A 16,642-nucleotide genomic window follows, 5' to 3' on the forward strand; every position below is an offset into this window, starting at 1 on the left:
AACAGGGAAAGATGGAAAACTTGCAGGATAGCAGCCCACCAGGACTGGGATCCCCCACCCCTGAAACAGAGTTCATATTTTGATTTTTTTAAGGGAAAAAAATGCCGATAAAATACACTCAACAAATCATTAGGTATGGTGATGTTATCTCATGTAAGATATGTACCCAAATGTAGCTGATAAAATAATGTTTTTTACTGACTTTACTAACCTCTACTAATTGTAATGAATGACTGATTATTGTGCAGTGGTAAAATTGCACTGCACTCCCACTCGGGTGTTTCTTTAGCCTGTGAGGGCAATTAAAAAGCAGGGATATCCCCAGTGGAATGCAACAAGCTGAAAACAACTAAATGGATAAACACGAGTGTCTGTGTTATCATTTTTCAGAGGTATTTATTAAACTGTCATGGTTTATCATTGTGGCTATGTTGTGCACTGGTACTTGTAAAATGGTGACCAACGTAATTTGCTGCACAGAAGCAGGGACGTGTTTTAAAAACAAAATGCAGTGACAATAATACTGAGACATGTGAATACCTCCTTTAAAGTTATTTACTGTTTTGGTTATATTGTGCACACTGATATAATCACACTGTGGTGCGTTGAGGTCCTTCTAAAATGGCGGTTAGAAGCGAAATTGAAATTTGAAATGCCTCTCATATCGACTTTTGGAGTGGAATTACAGAACACCTCATCAGATTGACCTCGAGTGTACCAAATGTTTTGTCGTTTATTCCACCGGTCAGCCTTCCTTCACGACTGTGTAAATGTGATGAACGTCTGAAAACAAATCGCTTTCTCGTTGCGGAGTTGGAAATGATCGAAATACGACATAGCTCCGCGCCTTTTCTCCTCCATTGTGCTATATCCGACTCTGACATCATTATTGCAGGCCGACGGGGAGGATCGTTGCGCACCGCCCTTTAAGACGGGTCCGAGGCTCGGTCGTTGAAGAAAAAAAAAGTCGTGGCCGCGGTGCTGGTTCCGAGACGAGGGGGGAAAACGTCTGAGTCCGACCCACGGTCCCATCCAGCTGGCACGGAGGCGAAAAACAAATCGTGAGTGTTTTTCGTGAGAGCCGACACGCCCGGGCAAAGAGGAAGGAAGGGTGGGGGAGGAGGACCGCGAGGACGGGGGAGGACCGACCGGACTCGAGGCCGCGAGAGACGGAAGTGAGAGAGGGGGGTTGCTCCGAAGAGGAAGCCCTATCCCTTTAAAAAGCGAGTGGGACATAGCGGTGCGAGGAAAGGAGAGGAGGGGGAGAAGAACGAGGAATTAAAAAAGAAAAAGAAGAAAGACACTGGGAGGGCGGAGGGAGAGCGGGCGATAAAAAAAGAAAGATGACATCCTCGCGGCTGAGCGGCCGAGGTGGGGCGACGGGCCGCGGCCCGGTGAGAGCGCCACTCGCCCGGGCCACGGCTTGACTCCAACAACGAGGCTTCGGCAAACATCCGAGTGGCCTAACGGACGGGCTCGGAAAACAGATTGACTCATTAAAACAAAGCATGATTTGACGGCTGACAGATACGTGTTTTATAACCCTTAATCGCTCTCCCGTGTTACAAAAAATATATCTCTATACTTTTACTTCACGTGTATGTACAGTAGTGTAAAATTACGACGTGAGGTTATGGAGGCAGTCGAATTGGTGTGATTCTTTCTTTCTTTTTTTTTTTTTTTTTTTTTTTTTTACCGTGGCCTGATTGTCGTTGAATTAATCCAAGTAAAAGATTCGCGTCAGAAGCGAGAGAGGGATCTTGGTGATTCCCGGCCTGCATGCGTTCACCGCTGCGCCCATTTGGTTTCTCTGCATCATGCCGCCCCCGTGACATCACCACTTTCTTTCTTCAGTTTTTTTTGTTTGTTTAAACCCACCGTTTTTTTTCTTTTTCAACGTTGGAGGTGACGGCTCAAGTATTTCTTTTACCCCCGGAGCCGACCTAAACCATGCGAAAGCTGCCCTCTTTGATCTCAACTAGCAGCTGATTTTATAATCTCCATCTCAGTGACACAAAATGGATGCTGCGTGGAGCAATTTCCTCTTCCAGGTAGGCTTGGTGAGACTCTTTTTTATTATTATTATTATTATTATTATTAATTTGACTTGCTCACACACCGCCAGTAGCAACTGCTGCTGTGGTGGCAAGTAATGTGCACGTTTGCTGATGATGGCTTCTTGTCTCTCCAGAATGCTCCCACCCAAAACCAAGTGGAGGGGAGCCTCCAATCGGAGCTCATGTCAGTCCATACAAGCTCCCCCCAAACCCCACCCACTGAGCACATAGCTCAGCCTCCCTCCACGGTGGACACCACAGCTCTCAAAGAGGAGCCCATGCCCATCGAGGTCCATGGAGCTGATCCACACCCTGCTGCTACTTCATTAGGTACACCAATGGATACAGTGACGGCATACATTTGTCAACTGTTACCTGTCTTCATCTGCATTTTGAAACTACCGCTGCTATGCTACAATTTAGGCACGGCTTCAGTATTTTTTCTCTTCCTGGGCTAAAGGGATCCCTGTCAATCAATCTTTAATTGACGGCTATGGGCATAGCCTAAACCAGAAACGAGTGAGCCACAACTTCCCCAGGGGATGTCACATTGTTTTGTGCATAAAGCCCATTGAAATGTTGGTCAGGGTGGTGGTAGTTTTTGGGTGGTTCATACCATAAACGATGAAAAAAAATTCTAACCAGCATCATGTATAGGAAAAGTTATTCATATTCTGTCTCTCTCTCCCCTCCCACCACATTTCCTTGATCCAGTGAAGCCCATGTCTCGGCCAGCCCGTGTGCCGCACATCTGTGCCATTTGCAACAAGCAGTTCAAGAACAACTACAACCTTCGGCGGCACCAGTCGGTCCACACAGGGGTACGCATGAAGGACAGGGCCAGAGAGCAGGCGGAGGGGCTGCAGGAGGGGGCCGCTGGCCAGGTGGTCACGGTGGTCCCGTCGGTGATGGCGGTTGGGGCTGGAGGGAGGGCGGAGAGGACCCCAGGAGTGCCCCTCACATTGCTGCACCTCTCCGCCCTTCCCCTTCTGGCTCCTCCCGGCGTGCTGGCGGGGGCCCAGCAGTCAGACCTGGGTTGTCAGGATGGAGAAGGGGTTGCCATGCCCACCGTGGTGGCTAGTGTTAACCCCCATGCTCCGCCTCCTGCTGCTGTCGTCATGGCCACAGGGGCGACAGTACAGGTGGGTCAGGGCCTTGTGCGGATGGCTGTTGTCAACCCCAACTTCAAGCATGTTGTTTCTTGAGCTGCTGCCGACAGGGATGGTTGAGTTTGGCTCTTGTGTGTCACCTGAAAACCTCCTCTGTGTTAGGGTTGACGGCTGTGGATTTTAAAAAGGCTATGCAGCCCTGTGCAAATACCAGTTTGTTTATGTGATTATTCAAGCAGGATGACAAATCTTTCCAAAGCTTTTCCATCATTTATGTGAACAAAAACCTTTAAAACTCAATTGCCCCCCCCAAAAAGTCTTTTCCTACCACATCTCAATAGTGTCACTTCACTTCCTCTTGTTTGATCATTTTTTTTTAATACCACAAAAAAAGCTGTCATTTGAACAGGGGTGTGTTGACTTTTTCTATCCACTGTACAAGTCTCCGTGAAGCAATGAGGCACCCCAAGCAACTCCATCCTCGTAGTCAGGTTTTAGAAACGTGCCAGAAGCCACCACCATGCTCCTCTGCATGTTCTCTGCAACCAAAAAGTAGTCATCTAACATTCAGACTGAATATTAACGCAACGGGGGGCTGTATGCTAAAATGACTATGAGCACACATGTTAATAATATGTTAATGTATGTGTTGATTGTAAAAAATGCAAGACACGGAATCCGCAACAGTTGAATGGCGACAACCTTTGCTGGTTTTTTGAAGACGTTTCATTCAAAAGGCTTCCTCAGTTTGGTATCTGGGTTTGAAAAGAGGTGTGAAAGAACTCAGACTTGAAGAAGCCTTTTGGATTAAAGGTAGCGTATGTTCAACACCGGAGATTCCAGTTGCCTCCATTCAACTTTTGCCTATTAATAGAAACGAAACGTGGGTGTTTTTGCATGATTCCAACTTTTTATTTATTTATTTTTCCCCTCTGAACTTTTATGGCACGTTTTTATCTGGCTGCCCACTTTCCCCCTCAGCGGCCCGCCAATCAAAACCCCACGCCGGTGAGAAAGAACCACGCATGCGAGACGTGCGGGAAAGCCTTCCGCGACGTTTACCACCTCAACCGCCACCGCCTGTCCCACTCGGACGAGAAGCCCTTCTCCTGTCCCATCTGCCAGCAGCGCTTCAAGAGGAAGGACCGGATGAGTCACCATGTGCGCTCCCACCAGGGCGGCGTGGAGAAGCCTTACATCTGCCCCCACTGCAGCAAGGCCTTCTCAAGGTGATACTCTTGAATAACGTCTCAAACTGTGGCCGACGAGCTTTAAAATACTGCGTCGTTTCATCAACAACTCATCAGTATTGTGATAGTTTTGGGGTTTGTCTTAGCAGTCAATTTTTATGTATTTATTTTTAATATCATTCCTTTTATTAGTTTTCATTTTTCAAAAAGGCTTCATTTTAGTTATGTGTTTGTTTTTCAGCTGCCTTTTTCTGTACGGCCGTACGGTCACACTGAAATAAATACATTTAAAATATGTTTACAAACGTAAAATGTAGTTTCAGTTAGTATATGTACATGTATATAATTTTTTTTTTGAAATGGTCTTGTTCTTATGTTATTTCATGATCAAAAATGTTTAGCAATTTTAGTAATTTCTTTAGTTTTCATGAACCCTAATAATAACTAGGAGTGTCTTGTAGAAGTTTATTTTCAGACTCCTCAGACGAGTTTTTTCAACAGTCAAATGTGTCCCATTGGAAGTCAAAAGAGTTTCACCTTTCTTTCTCCGCGTTCTCCAGGCCCGACCATCTCAACAGTCACGTGCGACAGGTGCACTCCTCAGAGCGGCCCTTCAAATGCCCGGTACGTCCATGTTGACTCATCGATGTATATTGTGTTCACTTGGCAGCTGTACACTGCCCCTGTTAACAGATGACAACAGGTTAAGGTTGTGTTGCTATTTAAAACCACAGAAGATATGGCCCTCTTACCATCCGGCCGTGCAGGTCTGGACTGGATTTAGTTCTTTAGTCTGGCGTTTCATTGCTGCACTCCATTAATCAGATCATCCATGTGACCCTCTCTTTCCTTTTTACTATTTTACTTACCTTACTTTCTGTCAATTTATTACTGTATATGTTTTTATGTTCAACAAACAAACAAACAAACAAACAAACCCGAGCTGTTCGATGCCACTGATTGGTTAAGATGGAGTTCATTTGTCTATGTAGAACAGTGGTTGTGATAGGTTTAACACTTACTAAAATCAACATTACACATCCGTCTACAATTGATTTTTTTTTTTTCTCTCTCTCTCTCCGACCCAGACATGCGAGTCCAGCTTTGCCACGAAGGACCGTTTGCGTGCGCACATGATTCGCCACGAGGAAAAGGTCCCGTGCCACATCTGTGGCAAGCTCCTGTCGGCCGCCTACATCACAGATCACATGAGGGTGCACAACCAGTCACAGCACCACGTCTGCCATCTGTGCAACCGCAGTAAGTCCACGTTAGCGAAATGACTTTGATACTCTTGCCATAGTGTGCTGAAGGTGATTTCCGACTCTTTGGCCATCAGGCTTCACCACACTGACCTACCTTCGCGTCCACGCCCAGAAGCACCACGGCCAGGAATGGAAGGACAGCCCAGGAGGCTTTGGTGGCACGGCGTCCGGCGGCGTGCTCGTCTGCCATCTCTGCGGCGTCCACTGCAAGACTCCCACCCAGCTCCAGGGCCACATGGGCACCCACAGCAGCAGCCAGGGCGCCCAGAGCACCGCCACCTCGAACGTGGCCGCCACAAGCTCCATTTCCCTCAGCAACATGGTGACGGCGCCCACCGTGTACGTCACGGGCGGCACGGTGGTGGACCTCCTGGTCACGGACTGCTCGAGCATTGCGGCGCCGCAGTCGCAGAGTTAGCGATAGCCAGGTCAGCAGCAACAGCAATAACCTCGGTCCTTGAAATCAAAAGAGGGCAAGGTAAGAGAAGAAGATGCGTCGATGCTAATCAGTTTACAGTTGCTGGTCAAAGTTGGAGGGTCACAACCGCGTTACATTTCGACACATTTGCATTTCAACAAGCTTGGATACGTCATCCTCATAATCTGAAACGGTGGCGGGTCGTGCATTTTGGTAGCTGGGCCTTCAGCAGGGAGGTAATACCACCACAATTGCTCTGCGATGTTAAAAATGATCGATGCGATACAAAATGCAATAAAACCGCAATCAATACTTATCAAATAACACGATGATCTAAAAAAAAATGAAATGAAATAAAATAATCACCAGAGATGCTGATTATTACATGTATTCATGTGTGTGACTACAGTCGCTGGATTAACTTTCTCCGACCAAACAGTCAGAGGACAGAAAAATACTGACATTATCGAGGCCCCCCGAGGCAAATTTGAAATCTAGTTAGTTAAAAAAAAAAAACAGTCCCATCGTTGTTAAACCAGTTACACGAGGCAGCACTACTGCTTCTAACGGCTCTGGGCGAATTCGATTTACATGGTAACACACAGAGGCTAAAATCTGATTGGACAAAAAAACAATCTAACATCCACACACTGCCTTGAAGCAATGCAGCCCAGGTCAACACTAAAAATGAGAAGAATAGACTTGAGAAGAAATGCACACTATTTCATGGAGAGAATGCTAATGCTGTTAATGTAGGTCAGTGCTTTTGTTGCATTTAAGACAGCAGAGAAGGCCTTGCTGCCCCACCACTGATCCAGGATGCTCGTATCCAACTAAACTGATGACAACTGTGCTCTTCTGGGTGTCTGTTGTAATTAGAAGTCTCTCTCTCTCTCTCTCTCTCTCTGTTTAACTCACACCAGCGCTGATCTTAACCTATCTTTTTTTTTTTTTTGCAGCTCACTGACTAAAAATATTTAGTGCTTGTGTTAAGAATGAGAAATTGCGCTCTCAAAAAAAAAAAAAAAACTAAATGAGAAGGGAAGTTGTTTGGGTGTGGACAAGGCAGGGCGTCTTTAGCATGTTATCTTGTTTGTTCACTGACTTTTAATACGAGTTGTATGAATTTTATACAAAGTGGTTACCTTTAGTAATTAGCGGTTTCTAGATCAGGATGTGGATATGGCATGGTAGCAAGTACTTCTTGATAAAAGGTACAGAGGTCGCCAAGGAGGTTTAAGCACCTTGAAGGCCCTTTCACACTGCACTTAGCACTACAAAGAACGCAGTTAACGAGCCCATTCATTGTGTAAGTGCTGCCTTATGGAGACTGGCAACCACAATGAGTAGATTTTTTTTTTTTCTTTTCCATTGACCGTGCACTCTGACGACATGGGTTGATTTCAGAATGCAAATAGCAAGAAATTTTGGTGCAGTTGAACAGTGGAAAGGAAGGAGAAAGCGGTGTCCCGGTGGCTCTGGGACACGAGGCAGATGACGCGCTGAAAAAGAAACTGCTCCCTGTGCCGCTTGAAGTAAACCTCGAGACGTTCTTCATTGAGCTGTAGCTCACAGGTGAGCCTAAACTCCCCCAGATCCTGGACCCTTATCCATCTTTTAGCTGCTATTTGTCACTCCTCTGTCTCCTCCTTTTATGTAAAGCCTACTGAACATCCAAACGAGTGGCTAAAGGCACCGGGCTACTTCTCTGTCGTGGGCCAATGAAGTGCAGTGTGTAAGTGCCTTATTGCTGTCCAGTGGAACTTCCAAAGGTTAATGCCCCCTGAAGTGGGACCATTTGTGAAGTTCAGCCGAAATCCAAGTCAAACAAAACTTATCGTGACGTTTGTGACTGTCAAGAAATGGTGTCTCAATGTTGGGAATGTTGACAGTCATGAAATTTATTTCTCACCGGGAAACATGTTTTGAAACAAGAACAACTTGGAAGTCAACTAACATTGGAGGTTCCACTGTCATTGTTTGGTTTGTCGAGATGAAAATAGGCTTGGAATGAGTTTTCTTGCGCTAAAGTTTTCTTCTCTGGATCGCGCCGAGGGGGGGAAAAGATGAATCGACACTTCTGCTTTTAACACTGCGACTCTTGCACCTGGACGATTTAAACAAACAATAAAACAACTTTTGCATGAAAGCAATCCCAACTCGGCTTATCAGCACAAAATGAACTTTGGGGTTGTTTCACTAAGGTTTTAAACGATAATACCAGATGTTTTTTTGTTTAGTTCTTTTTTTTTTTTTAACTTTTTTGAAAAATTGATTTTGTTGGCCATTTGTTTGATTGTAACCGTTATTGCCATAGTTTTTTTCCCCGTTTGTTTTGTCTACCTGCCTCTCCAATGAGTAAACGTAAGACATTAGATTTAGTGTGTATAGCACCTAACATATTTATCTTTATCATGTGACATGGCTCTCACTGGTTGCATCTATTTTTAATGTGCTATAAAAAGGACTTGAAATGAGTGCCACAGCAAGTTGACAAACTTTTTCAGTTTTGAGCGAATATTTCCTTGACCTTTAAAGCGACGTTTCTTTACTGTAGTGTTTAAAATGTGTTCTTCCTTCCTCCCTGGTGAGAAAACTTGTCATTCACTATACAATAATATTACTTTACTTCCATTTACACTAAGAGAAAAAAAAATACCTCTCGAAATCTGTGCGGCTCTTGTGATAAATCTGAATGCCTTATCGTACTCAACTGCATTTGAATTATTTTATGATGATCAGATCTTAGTCATGGGATTCATTGAGAATATTAATGGGATGTATTTATATTTATATTTTTATATTTCTCAACAGTATGCATGTCCAAAAGGTTCATGCGGAAAAACAAACAAAAAATGCTGATTACCGTCATAAACATTAGGACATTTTGTAGCTGAGCTAGAGATCATGTTATTATTTTGTAATTTGGACAATTTCAAGTAAAATGGGTAAACATGCGTTGTGTTGTGTTTTCATCTCTTCATCCATTTACTTTTTTTTTTTTTTTTTGAAAACACCAAATGCATTTGTGGGGTTGGTTATAAAGAAGATAATTAGTACTTTTTAAAAATAGTGGTGAATGAAATAAAAATGGGCTGCAGCAGAAAGGACACTTTTTATCCAAGGCAAAAGGCCAGGTGCTAAAGCATCACTTGGGGCCTTTGTGTGCACGTGCCTGTGCCTTAAGTACATTAATGAATCTGTACTTTTTAAAACTTTTACTGAAGAACGGGAGTTTAATCCGTTCTTTTACCAAAAGTTCAAGCGTATAACAACTTTTGCCACCTGTGCAATTGAGAACTCCCCCTGTGCGGCTCGAAGAGATCATGTTATTATTTTGTAATTTGGACAATTTCAAGTAAAATGGGTAAACATGCGTTGTGTTGTGTTTTCATCTCTTCATCCATTTACTTTTTTTTTTTTTTTTTTTGAAAACACCAAATGCATTTGTGGGGTTGGTTATAAAGAAGATAATTAGTACTTTTTAAAAATAGTGGTGAATGAAATAAAAATGGGCTGCAGCAGAAAGGACACTTTTTATCCAAGGCAAAAGGACAGGTGCTCAAGCATCACTTGGGGCCTTTGTGTGCACGTGCCTGTGCCTTAAGTACATTAATGAATCTGTACTTTTTAAAACTTTTACTGAAGAACGGGAGTTTAATCCGTTCTTTTACCAAAAGTTCAAGCGTATAACAACTTTTGCCACCTGTGCAATTGAGAACTCCCCCTGTGCGGCTCGATGCGAGGTTGTTTTTCATGAGGGCTGGTGGCGCTAACTGAGGATGCGTGGCGAGAGAATGCAGTCGGGGAGACGGCGAGTGTTGCAAGACCTCGAAGCTGCTGCTAGCAAGTAGCTGGCGCAGCAGTCCGCTGACTGTTGAGTCAACAGCAGCAGGAGAGCGAGACGCGCGCGCGCGTACGCGCACACACACAGATGCAATGACACGGGCACCGGACCGCTCCTTCGACGACTGACATTCGCCGCCCAAAGCTTTTCCTCGTGCTTTCGCTGAGACGTTAGTACAAGTCTTATCGCCGAATGCGCCCATACTTGTGCCAGCAAGCGAGCTTGCTGCTGATTTCGATCTTAACTTGCTGCAAGCTAGCGATTAGCTGGCTGGCTGCTAAGCCTGCAGGCGTCTAAGTGGCCGCACAAAACATGTGGATCGGCGCGGCGGAGACCCCCGGGACCACGCTAGCTTTACTGCGCGGGACGCGAGTTTCAAGCGGCCGCTGACTGGAAGCCACCAAAGCCTCTGTGTAAATATTAGTTTTATTATGTCTAGTCCACCCCCCAGCCCCCGAGACATGTGCACTGAACTCTTGTCTGCTAGCCTCGACTGGCTAGCTCGGTGGCGGCTCGTGCTAACTGCTCCAAACAAATAACATATAATCTTAAGTTTCGCCACCGTGTGTAACAAAACAGGTTTTCCACACTTTTAACATGTTAGCCGCCTCGTATTTGGCGTTGCGCTCTAATTCCGCAAGAAAAAAAATGCCTAGAAGGTAAAAAGCTTTTTTAGCCGGCGCGGACTTAGAGGTTGACATTGGCTAACGTTAGCTAGCGTGTTTAGCATCATTGTTCAGACACAATTGCTTAGATGACCTGCGCCGCTGCATTGTTTCCAATTTTTTATTTTCGTCAAGGCACTCATTTTACATTGAAAAAAAAAGAATCTTACGGCACCCAACTGAACAAAAAATGTCACCAAAAACTGCTGTCTTCTTCCTCTAATAGCAGAGCATTTTATTGTTGTACCTGTCACTATACGTCGCTGCCCGAGATAGGTGAACAAAAATATATCATTTTAAAATGAATAATCATTTCCACACCAATTAATTGAAATTGGATGATCTCAGCATGTTATTGTTCATATCGTATGTGGTAACCGGAAAGAATTGTAGTGCAATTATGCTGGTCATAATTATATGTAAAATTTGGTGACAAATGTAAAGAACTGTAGGCAGCGATTATATGATTATATAATGATCATTTTTTTATGTACCAAGTGTATGATGCTTAGTAGGCATAATGTGTCTCATGCTATTACACAGTCAAACTTGATTGTAGTAATATGTTGCTTAGATACCAAACCTGACATAATGCTGCCATGAATATCAGTACATTTTTCAGTGATGCAATACGCACGTTGCTAATGGATTTCAACTTTTTAATGAGTCAGATGTTCAGTGGAAGTGAAACCACTTGGAACCTGTGTCTAAATAAATGGAAAAATGGGCTTTACTGTCACCATAAAGAGTGCAGCATGGATGACGTCACACTACTTTCTGTTTGTCTTAGAATTGATTTTAGGATTTTGCTGATGCCTTTTTAAGCGTGCGTTGGTCTGGCTCCAAGCTACAAAAACAAGTTGCCACTGTCAGTTGCACAAAAGCACATCTTAACTTCATCACCTGGCAATTATTTTCCGCACTCCTACTCCTGACTTGTTCTTATTGTTTGACTGAAGGGGATCAATACAGGTTGATTGCTTTAACTTTTTGACCTCTTGCAGGGAGGAGAAAGAGCAACAAATCTCCAGGACCCGATTGCCCGCCCAACTTTTTGCCTCAGCCTGACGGCCAGGGACCATGCTGACCATCCTCGCTGCTGGCTCTGTGTTCTTTCCGGGCCTCTTCCTTCTATCCAAGCAGTGCCTCAAGTCCATCCCGGCGCTGCGATGGAGCGAAGGAGACGCCGTCATCGTGTCGGCCAGGTAAGACTCTCTGCGCCACGGACAAATTTTCTTTTCAACCATGTTAAGCTAAAACAGTGGTCCCCAGCGTGTGTGTCATGTGAGATCATCAGATGTGGCGCAGGAAAGAGTCTAATTTCACTTCATTGGTTCAAAAGTCTTTGCTCATCTCATCTTTGACAGTGACCTAAAGTGAATCGCAACAATAAAATGCACTTCGTTGACATTGTAGAAGATACATACTTAACGCATTGAGCCATTTTTTCGAAAATATGGGCCTTATGTTAGATTTAGAAATACTGCGCTAAAAGCTACTTGTTGGTCAGTTGCGACTGTAAATCAGCATTTGTTTTCATGCCAGTTGTCTCCATTCTAGGTTGGTGTCGTCGGTTCAGGCGGTCATGGCTTCCTCAGCTGGCTACATTATCGCTTCTTCCTGTGATGACATCATCGAGGACCAGTGAGTCAACAAATAAGAACGTCCTCAGTCCATCTGCAGTAGTTGGTGCTGTTTACATGCTATTGCTGAGCAAGTAATCAAATTCCAATTGACACCACAGTATAGTGGAGCAGTTGCTTATTATGATTATTATTGATTATTAGTACTTTTTTTTTTTTTTAAAGATATGGGCCGCAAGCCATATTATTTCTTTTTCCCCTCAGGCACTGGCTGACCAGCACATACATCATGTTTGCCGTCCCCTACTTCGTGTATGATATCTACGCCATGTTCATGTGCTACTGGTACAAGCTGAGGGTCAAGGGGCACGAGGAGGCCTCGGCCGCCCCCCAGCACATGGCCTCCGCGCTGACCAGCTACCTGCGCCGCGAGTTCCTCATGGTGCTGCACCACGTCGTCATGGTTACCGTCTGCTTCCCCGTTTCTGTGGTAACTGCTGTTTCTCCTGTTTGCGCTAAATGCTCAATTGCATGATGTGTGATGTATCGATGGGGGAAGGGGTCACTTGTGTTGTTTACATGCGTCCAATTCTCTTTAGATGTGCCAACATGTATGCGTAATAGTTCTGCTGTACAGAAGATATTTGATAACAGCCATCAAACGCGACAGATCTTCACATTTGTCAGCGAGAGTTACGGCTTGTTGACTCCAGCCTAAGGCGAATTTACAGCGCAGCATAATTATATGCGATGCGCTCCGCAAGCCGCCTACAGCGGAGCACAAGGTGTAATTGTTTTCTGGTCCAGTGATTAGTTTCTGTCCATCTCTTCCTCCTCTAGTTTGTGCGTCAAGGAAAGGGAGACTACTTCCAGGGCATCATGTTCATGGCCGAGCTCAGCACTCCGTCAGTCTGCTTAGGAAAAATTCTCATTCAGGTAGGTGGACACACACGAAGTCCACAATGTTGGTGCGCATGGCACCCGTGCCGCTTTGTAGCCACGTCTCCAGCATCAAGTATAGTACACGGAGTACAAATCTGCCATTAAAAAAAAAAAAGAGAGAGAGAAAAATAATTCTCAAAATAATGACCTCCACTCTAATGAATGGCAGGTGTGCACCAGCACCAAGGTTAGATGCATCCAAATTTACCACTGCATAGCGTTCAACAAGTTTTATTGCCCCCCGCACCTCCAAAAAACAAACACAATTTTGCTGCCTGCCTTTTTAGGTCCTAGTTTGAGGTGTACTATTGAGAAATGAGGTTGCCCGAGCTCCCAATGCTCTGCGTCCTGTATTTTGCATAGATATGGAACAGAATGGAGAGTCCGCATCACCTTTTGAATTACACCATTAATTTTGGAGTCGCTTCCGTGCTGGAGGCTCGCATATTGGACCTTTTTCACGGAGAGCAAGGAGAACTGAATTTGATGGAAACGTGCCTTCCTTCATGAAGGTCCTTTGCTTTCTCCACTTTCATTTGTCCACCTTCTCTTCATCTCATTGTGCAGGGCGTGCTACCTTCTCTGCTCATTCCAAGCATGCAATCAGTTTTGCACCACTTGCACATGGCTCCCGTTGACTGTCTCTTAACACGAGCAGCCCGCTCAGTCGTCACTTAGTAACGCCGTTTGCTTAAATCAACACTGCACGCGCAGATAGACTGTCATGGCCTCTCTCCCTCTGCGCTCGGGCCAGTCATCTGTCTGTGCGCTAGTTTGATAAGTGGGGCGGCCCCCTTGCACCTTTTGCCTTCAATGTGCTGTTGTGGATGGAGAGGGGAGGGAGGAGTGATAAAGCTTATGTTTCCCTCGCTTCGTTATCTGGCCGAAGCAGGTCGCCTCCGTCACCGCTGCTCTCCATTCAAAGTCCATTTCACATCCACGTCCCGTTCACAAACATAACAATAGCACAATTAACCCTTACGTACACTCTTCCATGATTCCAGCATACGGCTCATGTCGGACCTTTCGAGAGAGTTCGTGCATGAGTTCTGAAGCTAATGTCAACACTTCAAATTGGTTCTAAATTTGACTTGACGAGGGGACAGTCCAATAGTATCAGTACCATTTATTTAGCATTTTGCTGTCAATTTGACTGTCGGAGTATGACAGGGTTTCAAAAAAAAAAAACCCCCAAAGCTGAACAAAGACCACTCACACCAAACTGCTTGCTTCTCTCTCTCTCTTTCTGTTTCTTTCTGCTCTCCGTTGTTTCCCGCTCTCAGTACAAACAGCAACACACACTCCTGCACAAAGTGAACGGGGCTCTTATGCTGATCACTTTTTTCATCTGTCGGGTCCTCCTCTTCCCTTACCTCTACTACGTCTATGGAAGGTACGTCTTTTCTTCCCGCCTGTCTTCTCTTAACCCTCGGCTCGGGAGCCCGCAAGTCTCACCTGTGCGCCGGGAGCTGACGTCCGCGTTTAATCACGCAATCCCCTCGTGTCTTCCTTTTTCTGTCGGGGTGCAGGTACGCGTCCATTCCGTTCCACTTGGTCCCCCTGTCGGTGCCGTGGCATTGTAATCTTGGGGCCGCCCTGCTCATGGCCCCGCAGCTCTATTGGTTCTCGCTCATTTGTCGAGGCGCCCTACGACTCTTCACGGGCTCCTCACGCTCCCAGAGACGGCGCTCTACCGGCGCGGCGGCGCCCCAGCCGGCCAACGGCTACCGAGCACCCTCCACGGAGCCTGACTTGGCCACCCACTGAGAGGAGTCGGGAGGGGTGGTGGGTGGGGGGGGAGCGAATGTACCAATTTCAAGGGATGGGGAAATAAGTAGCAACACGGCGAAAGGGTAAAAAGCTCCAGACGATGTCCTCAAGTAGCACTGGAGTCTTTGCAGGCAGCACGCAACGACCGCTTCCGTGCCAGGGGTTTTGCTTGGCGGGCCTTCAAGCACTTCAGCTTCTCACTTTGTAGGAATAACAAAAGAGCGCCGACGCACTCTGACGATGTCATCGGGCACCGTGATGGGAAGGAGCACGCGCTGACACGGGAGGATTTGCCTCGATGTCGGGCAAGCATAGGCGACCATTTCCTTCATTGTAGATCACACCGTGACTCTCGGGAAGAGCGGGTCCGTAGGAATGTATTATATTGTATGTTACAACATTTGCTGTAGACGGACGGCCGAATTCAATTATAGCAACCAAGAAGACAAAAAAAAAAAATATCCTGACTTAAGGAAATTTCGGCTCGTTAGTGTTTCTCTGTACTCCTCTATGTAGTCACTGTCACTCTAACATGTAAGAAGCAACCCGCAAACCGGAAGACAATTTCATAAGACTGTATTCTGCTGCCTTATTCCCTTTTTCCACAACGGATTTGCTTTTGACTTGATTTCCATCCTCAGAGGAGAAAAATGTGACAGGTGTACATAGCGCCCGTTTCCATGTCAGTATTAGGGCGGTGTTGCGTTTCTGTTTGTTTGTTTTTTTTAACGTGTCAAATTTTTCATTCAGTGTTTATCGCTGTCACCTCTCCTCAGTTGGTTTTCATGATGGGAACCCCCCCCCCCGATGCGCAGCTAAGTGTAGATACGACTTCATTCCATGTCCCGCTAATGCAATGTTAGGGAGGCTCATGCACACTTTGAAAGGATGGATGTTTTTGTTGGGTCACGAAAAACTAATTATGTTGGACTTTATTATTATTATTTTTTTTTTTGGTAGTGTTGTTAAGGGCATTATAAAGGGAATTACAGTGTTGCAGTTTGAAGGGAAAACAGTATTGTGGGAATTCCCCTTGGAATTTACCTGCAGACTATGAGCCAAAAGCAAAGAAAGCCCGGTGTTAAACAGAAAAAAAAAACATTTCTTGCGGTCAGTATTTTATTTATAATTTTTTTTTAGACCTTTCACATTGTGCAAATTGCGCCACAGGTTCTGTGAACCTTTGTTAAACAGACCGCCTTGCTTCCCCCCGCCCCGCATAATACGTTTGTTTTCAAGCTGCAGCTGCACTCTTCTGGAAGTGGGTCAAAAAATATCCAAATATATATTAAAAAAAAAAAAAAAATTTTGAAGACAGAAGCGTGTGCCAAAACATCTGGACTACTTACCAGGCATGTCCTACTCAGAGCAACCATCGACCCCGCCGCCAGCCCGCCCGACCCGAACGTACTGTATATTCCACCAAATGCTTGTTATTTATTTGTATCTATCTATTTATTTATTTATTTATTGGGTTTGTGGTTCTGAATGCATATTTATGCATCCATATTATACTCGATGCTTCTGAGCCTTATGTGAAGGCTGTAATGTTACTCCAACTTATCTGAAATATACTTCTCTGTCCTGACGGTGTCTCACGTGATTCTTGATGGCTGCAATTATTTATTCTTCAGAAAAATTGACAGGATGCGACTGGTGAGTTGAAATGACGCTCACGGTGTTGACACGCCTGTTCAAATGCAAGTTTTTGTGATATTAAAAAAAACAAAAACATTTCCAGCATGTACAATTTTCTCGGAAAATGTAGATCTTCAATAGGGAAAGTAAAAAAAAAA

General features: G+C 45.0%; 2 protein-coding genes across 5 annotated transcripts; both read left to right on the forward strand.

The window, feature by feature from the left end:
• The first annotated feature begins 276 nt into the window (after positions 1 to 276).
• mazb (MYC-associated zinc finger protein b (purine-binding transcription factor)) lies at positions 277 to 8,685 on the forward strand. Of its 3 annotated transcripts, none has more exons than XR_002169812.1 (8): positions 277 to 2,060; positions 2,192 to 2,387; positions 2,772 to 2,878; positions 4,148 to 4,395; positions 4,917 to 4,980; positions 5,445 to 5,616; positions 5,696 to 7,614; positions 7,702 to 8,685. XR_002169812.1 is itself a non-coding variant. In XM_019882823.1 (8 exons), the coding sequence occupies exons 2-8, from the start codon at positions 2,019 to 2,021 to the stop codon at positions 6,037 to 6,039; spliced, it is 1,173 nt and encodes a 390-aa protein (XP_019738382.1). In that variant the 5' UTR covers positions 277 to 1,061; positions 1,906 to 2,018; the 3' UTR covers positions 6,040 to 6,662. The 3 variants fall into 3 exon arrangements, 2 of the variants coding, with proteins under 2 accessions (XP_019738382.1, XP_019738508.1); XM_019882823.1 differs by lacking the exon at positions 7,702 to 8,685 and having other exon boundaries at positions 277 to 1,061; positions 1,906 to 2,060; positions 5,696 to 6,662; XM_019882949.1 differs by lacking the exon at positions 7,702 to 8,685 and having other exon boundaries at positions 279 to 2,051; positions 5,696 to 6,662.
• Positions 7,702 to 16,434, forward strand: LOC109523697 (protein FAM57B-like). 2 transcript variants are annotated; one of them, XM_019883078.1, is made up of 7 exons: positions 7,702 to 7,774; positions 11,556 to 11,756; positions 12,112 to 12,195; positions 12,399 to 12,624; positions 12,975 to 13,070; positions 14,360 to 14,469; positions 14,606 to 16,434. In XM_019883078.1, the coding sequence occupies exons 2-7, from the start codon at positions 11,632 to 11,634 to the stop codon at positions 14,841 to 14,843; spliced, it is 879 nt and encodes a 292-aa protein (XP_019738637.1). In that variant the 5' UTR covers positions 7,702 to 7,774; positions 11,556 to 11,631; the 3' UTR covers positions 14,844 to 16,434. The 2 variants fall into 2 exon arrangements, with proteins under 2 accessions (XP_019738637.1, XP_019738713.1); XM_019883154.1 differs by lacking the exon at positions 12,975 to 13,070.
• Positions 16,435 to 16,642: the final 208 nt, after the last annotated feature.

Source organism: Hippocampus comes, unplaced genomic scaffold (genome assembly GCF_001891065.2).
Source record: "Hippocampus comes isolate QL1 unplaced genomic scaffold, H_comes_QL1_v1.1 scaffold330, whole genome shotgun sequence".
NCBI lineage: Eukaryota > Metazoa > Chordata > Actinopteri > Syngnathiformes > Syngnathidae > Hippocampus > Hippocampus comes.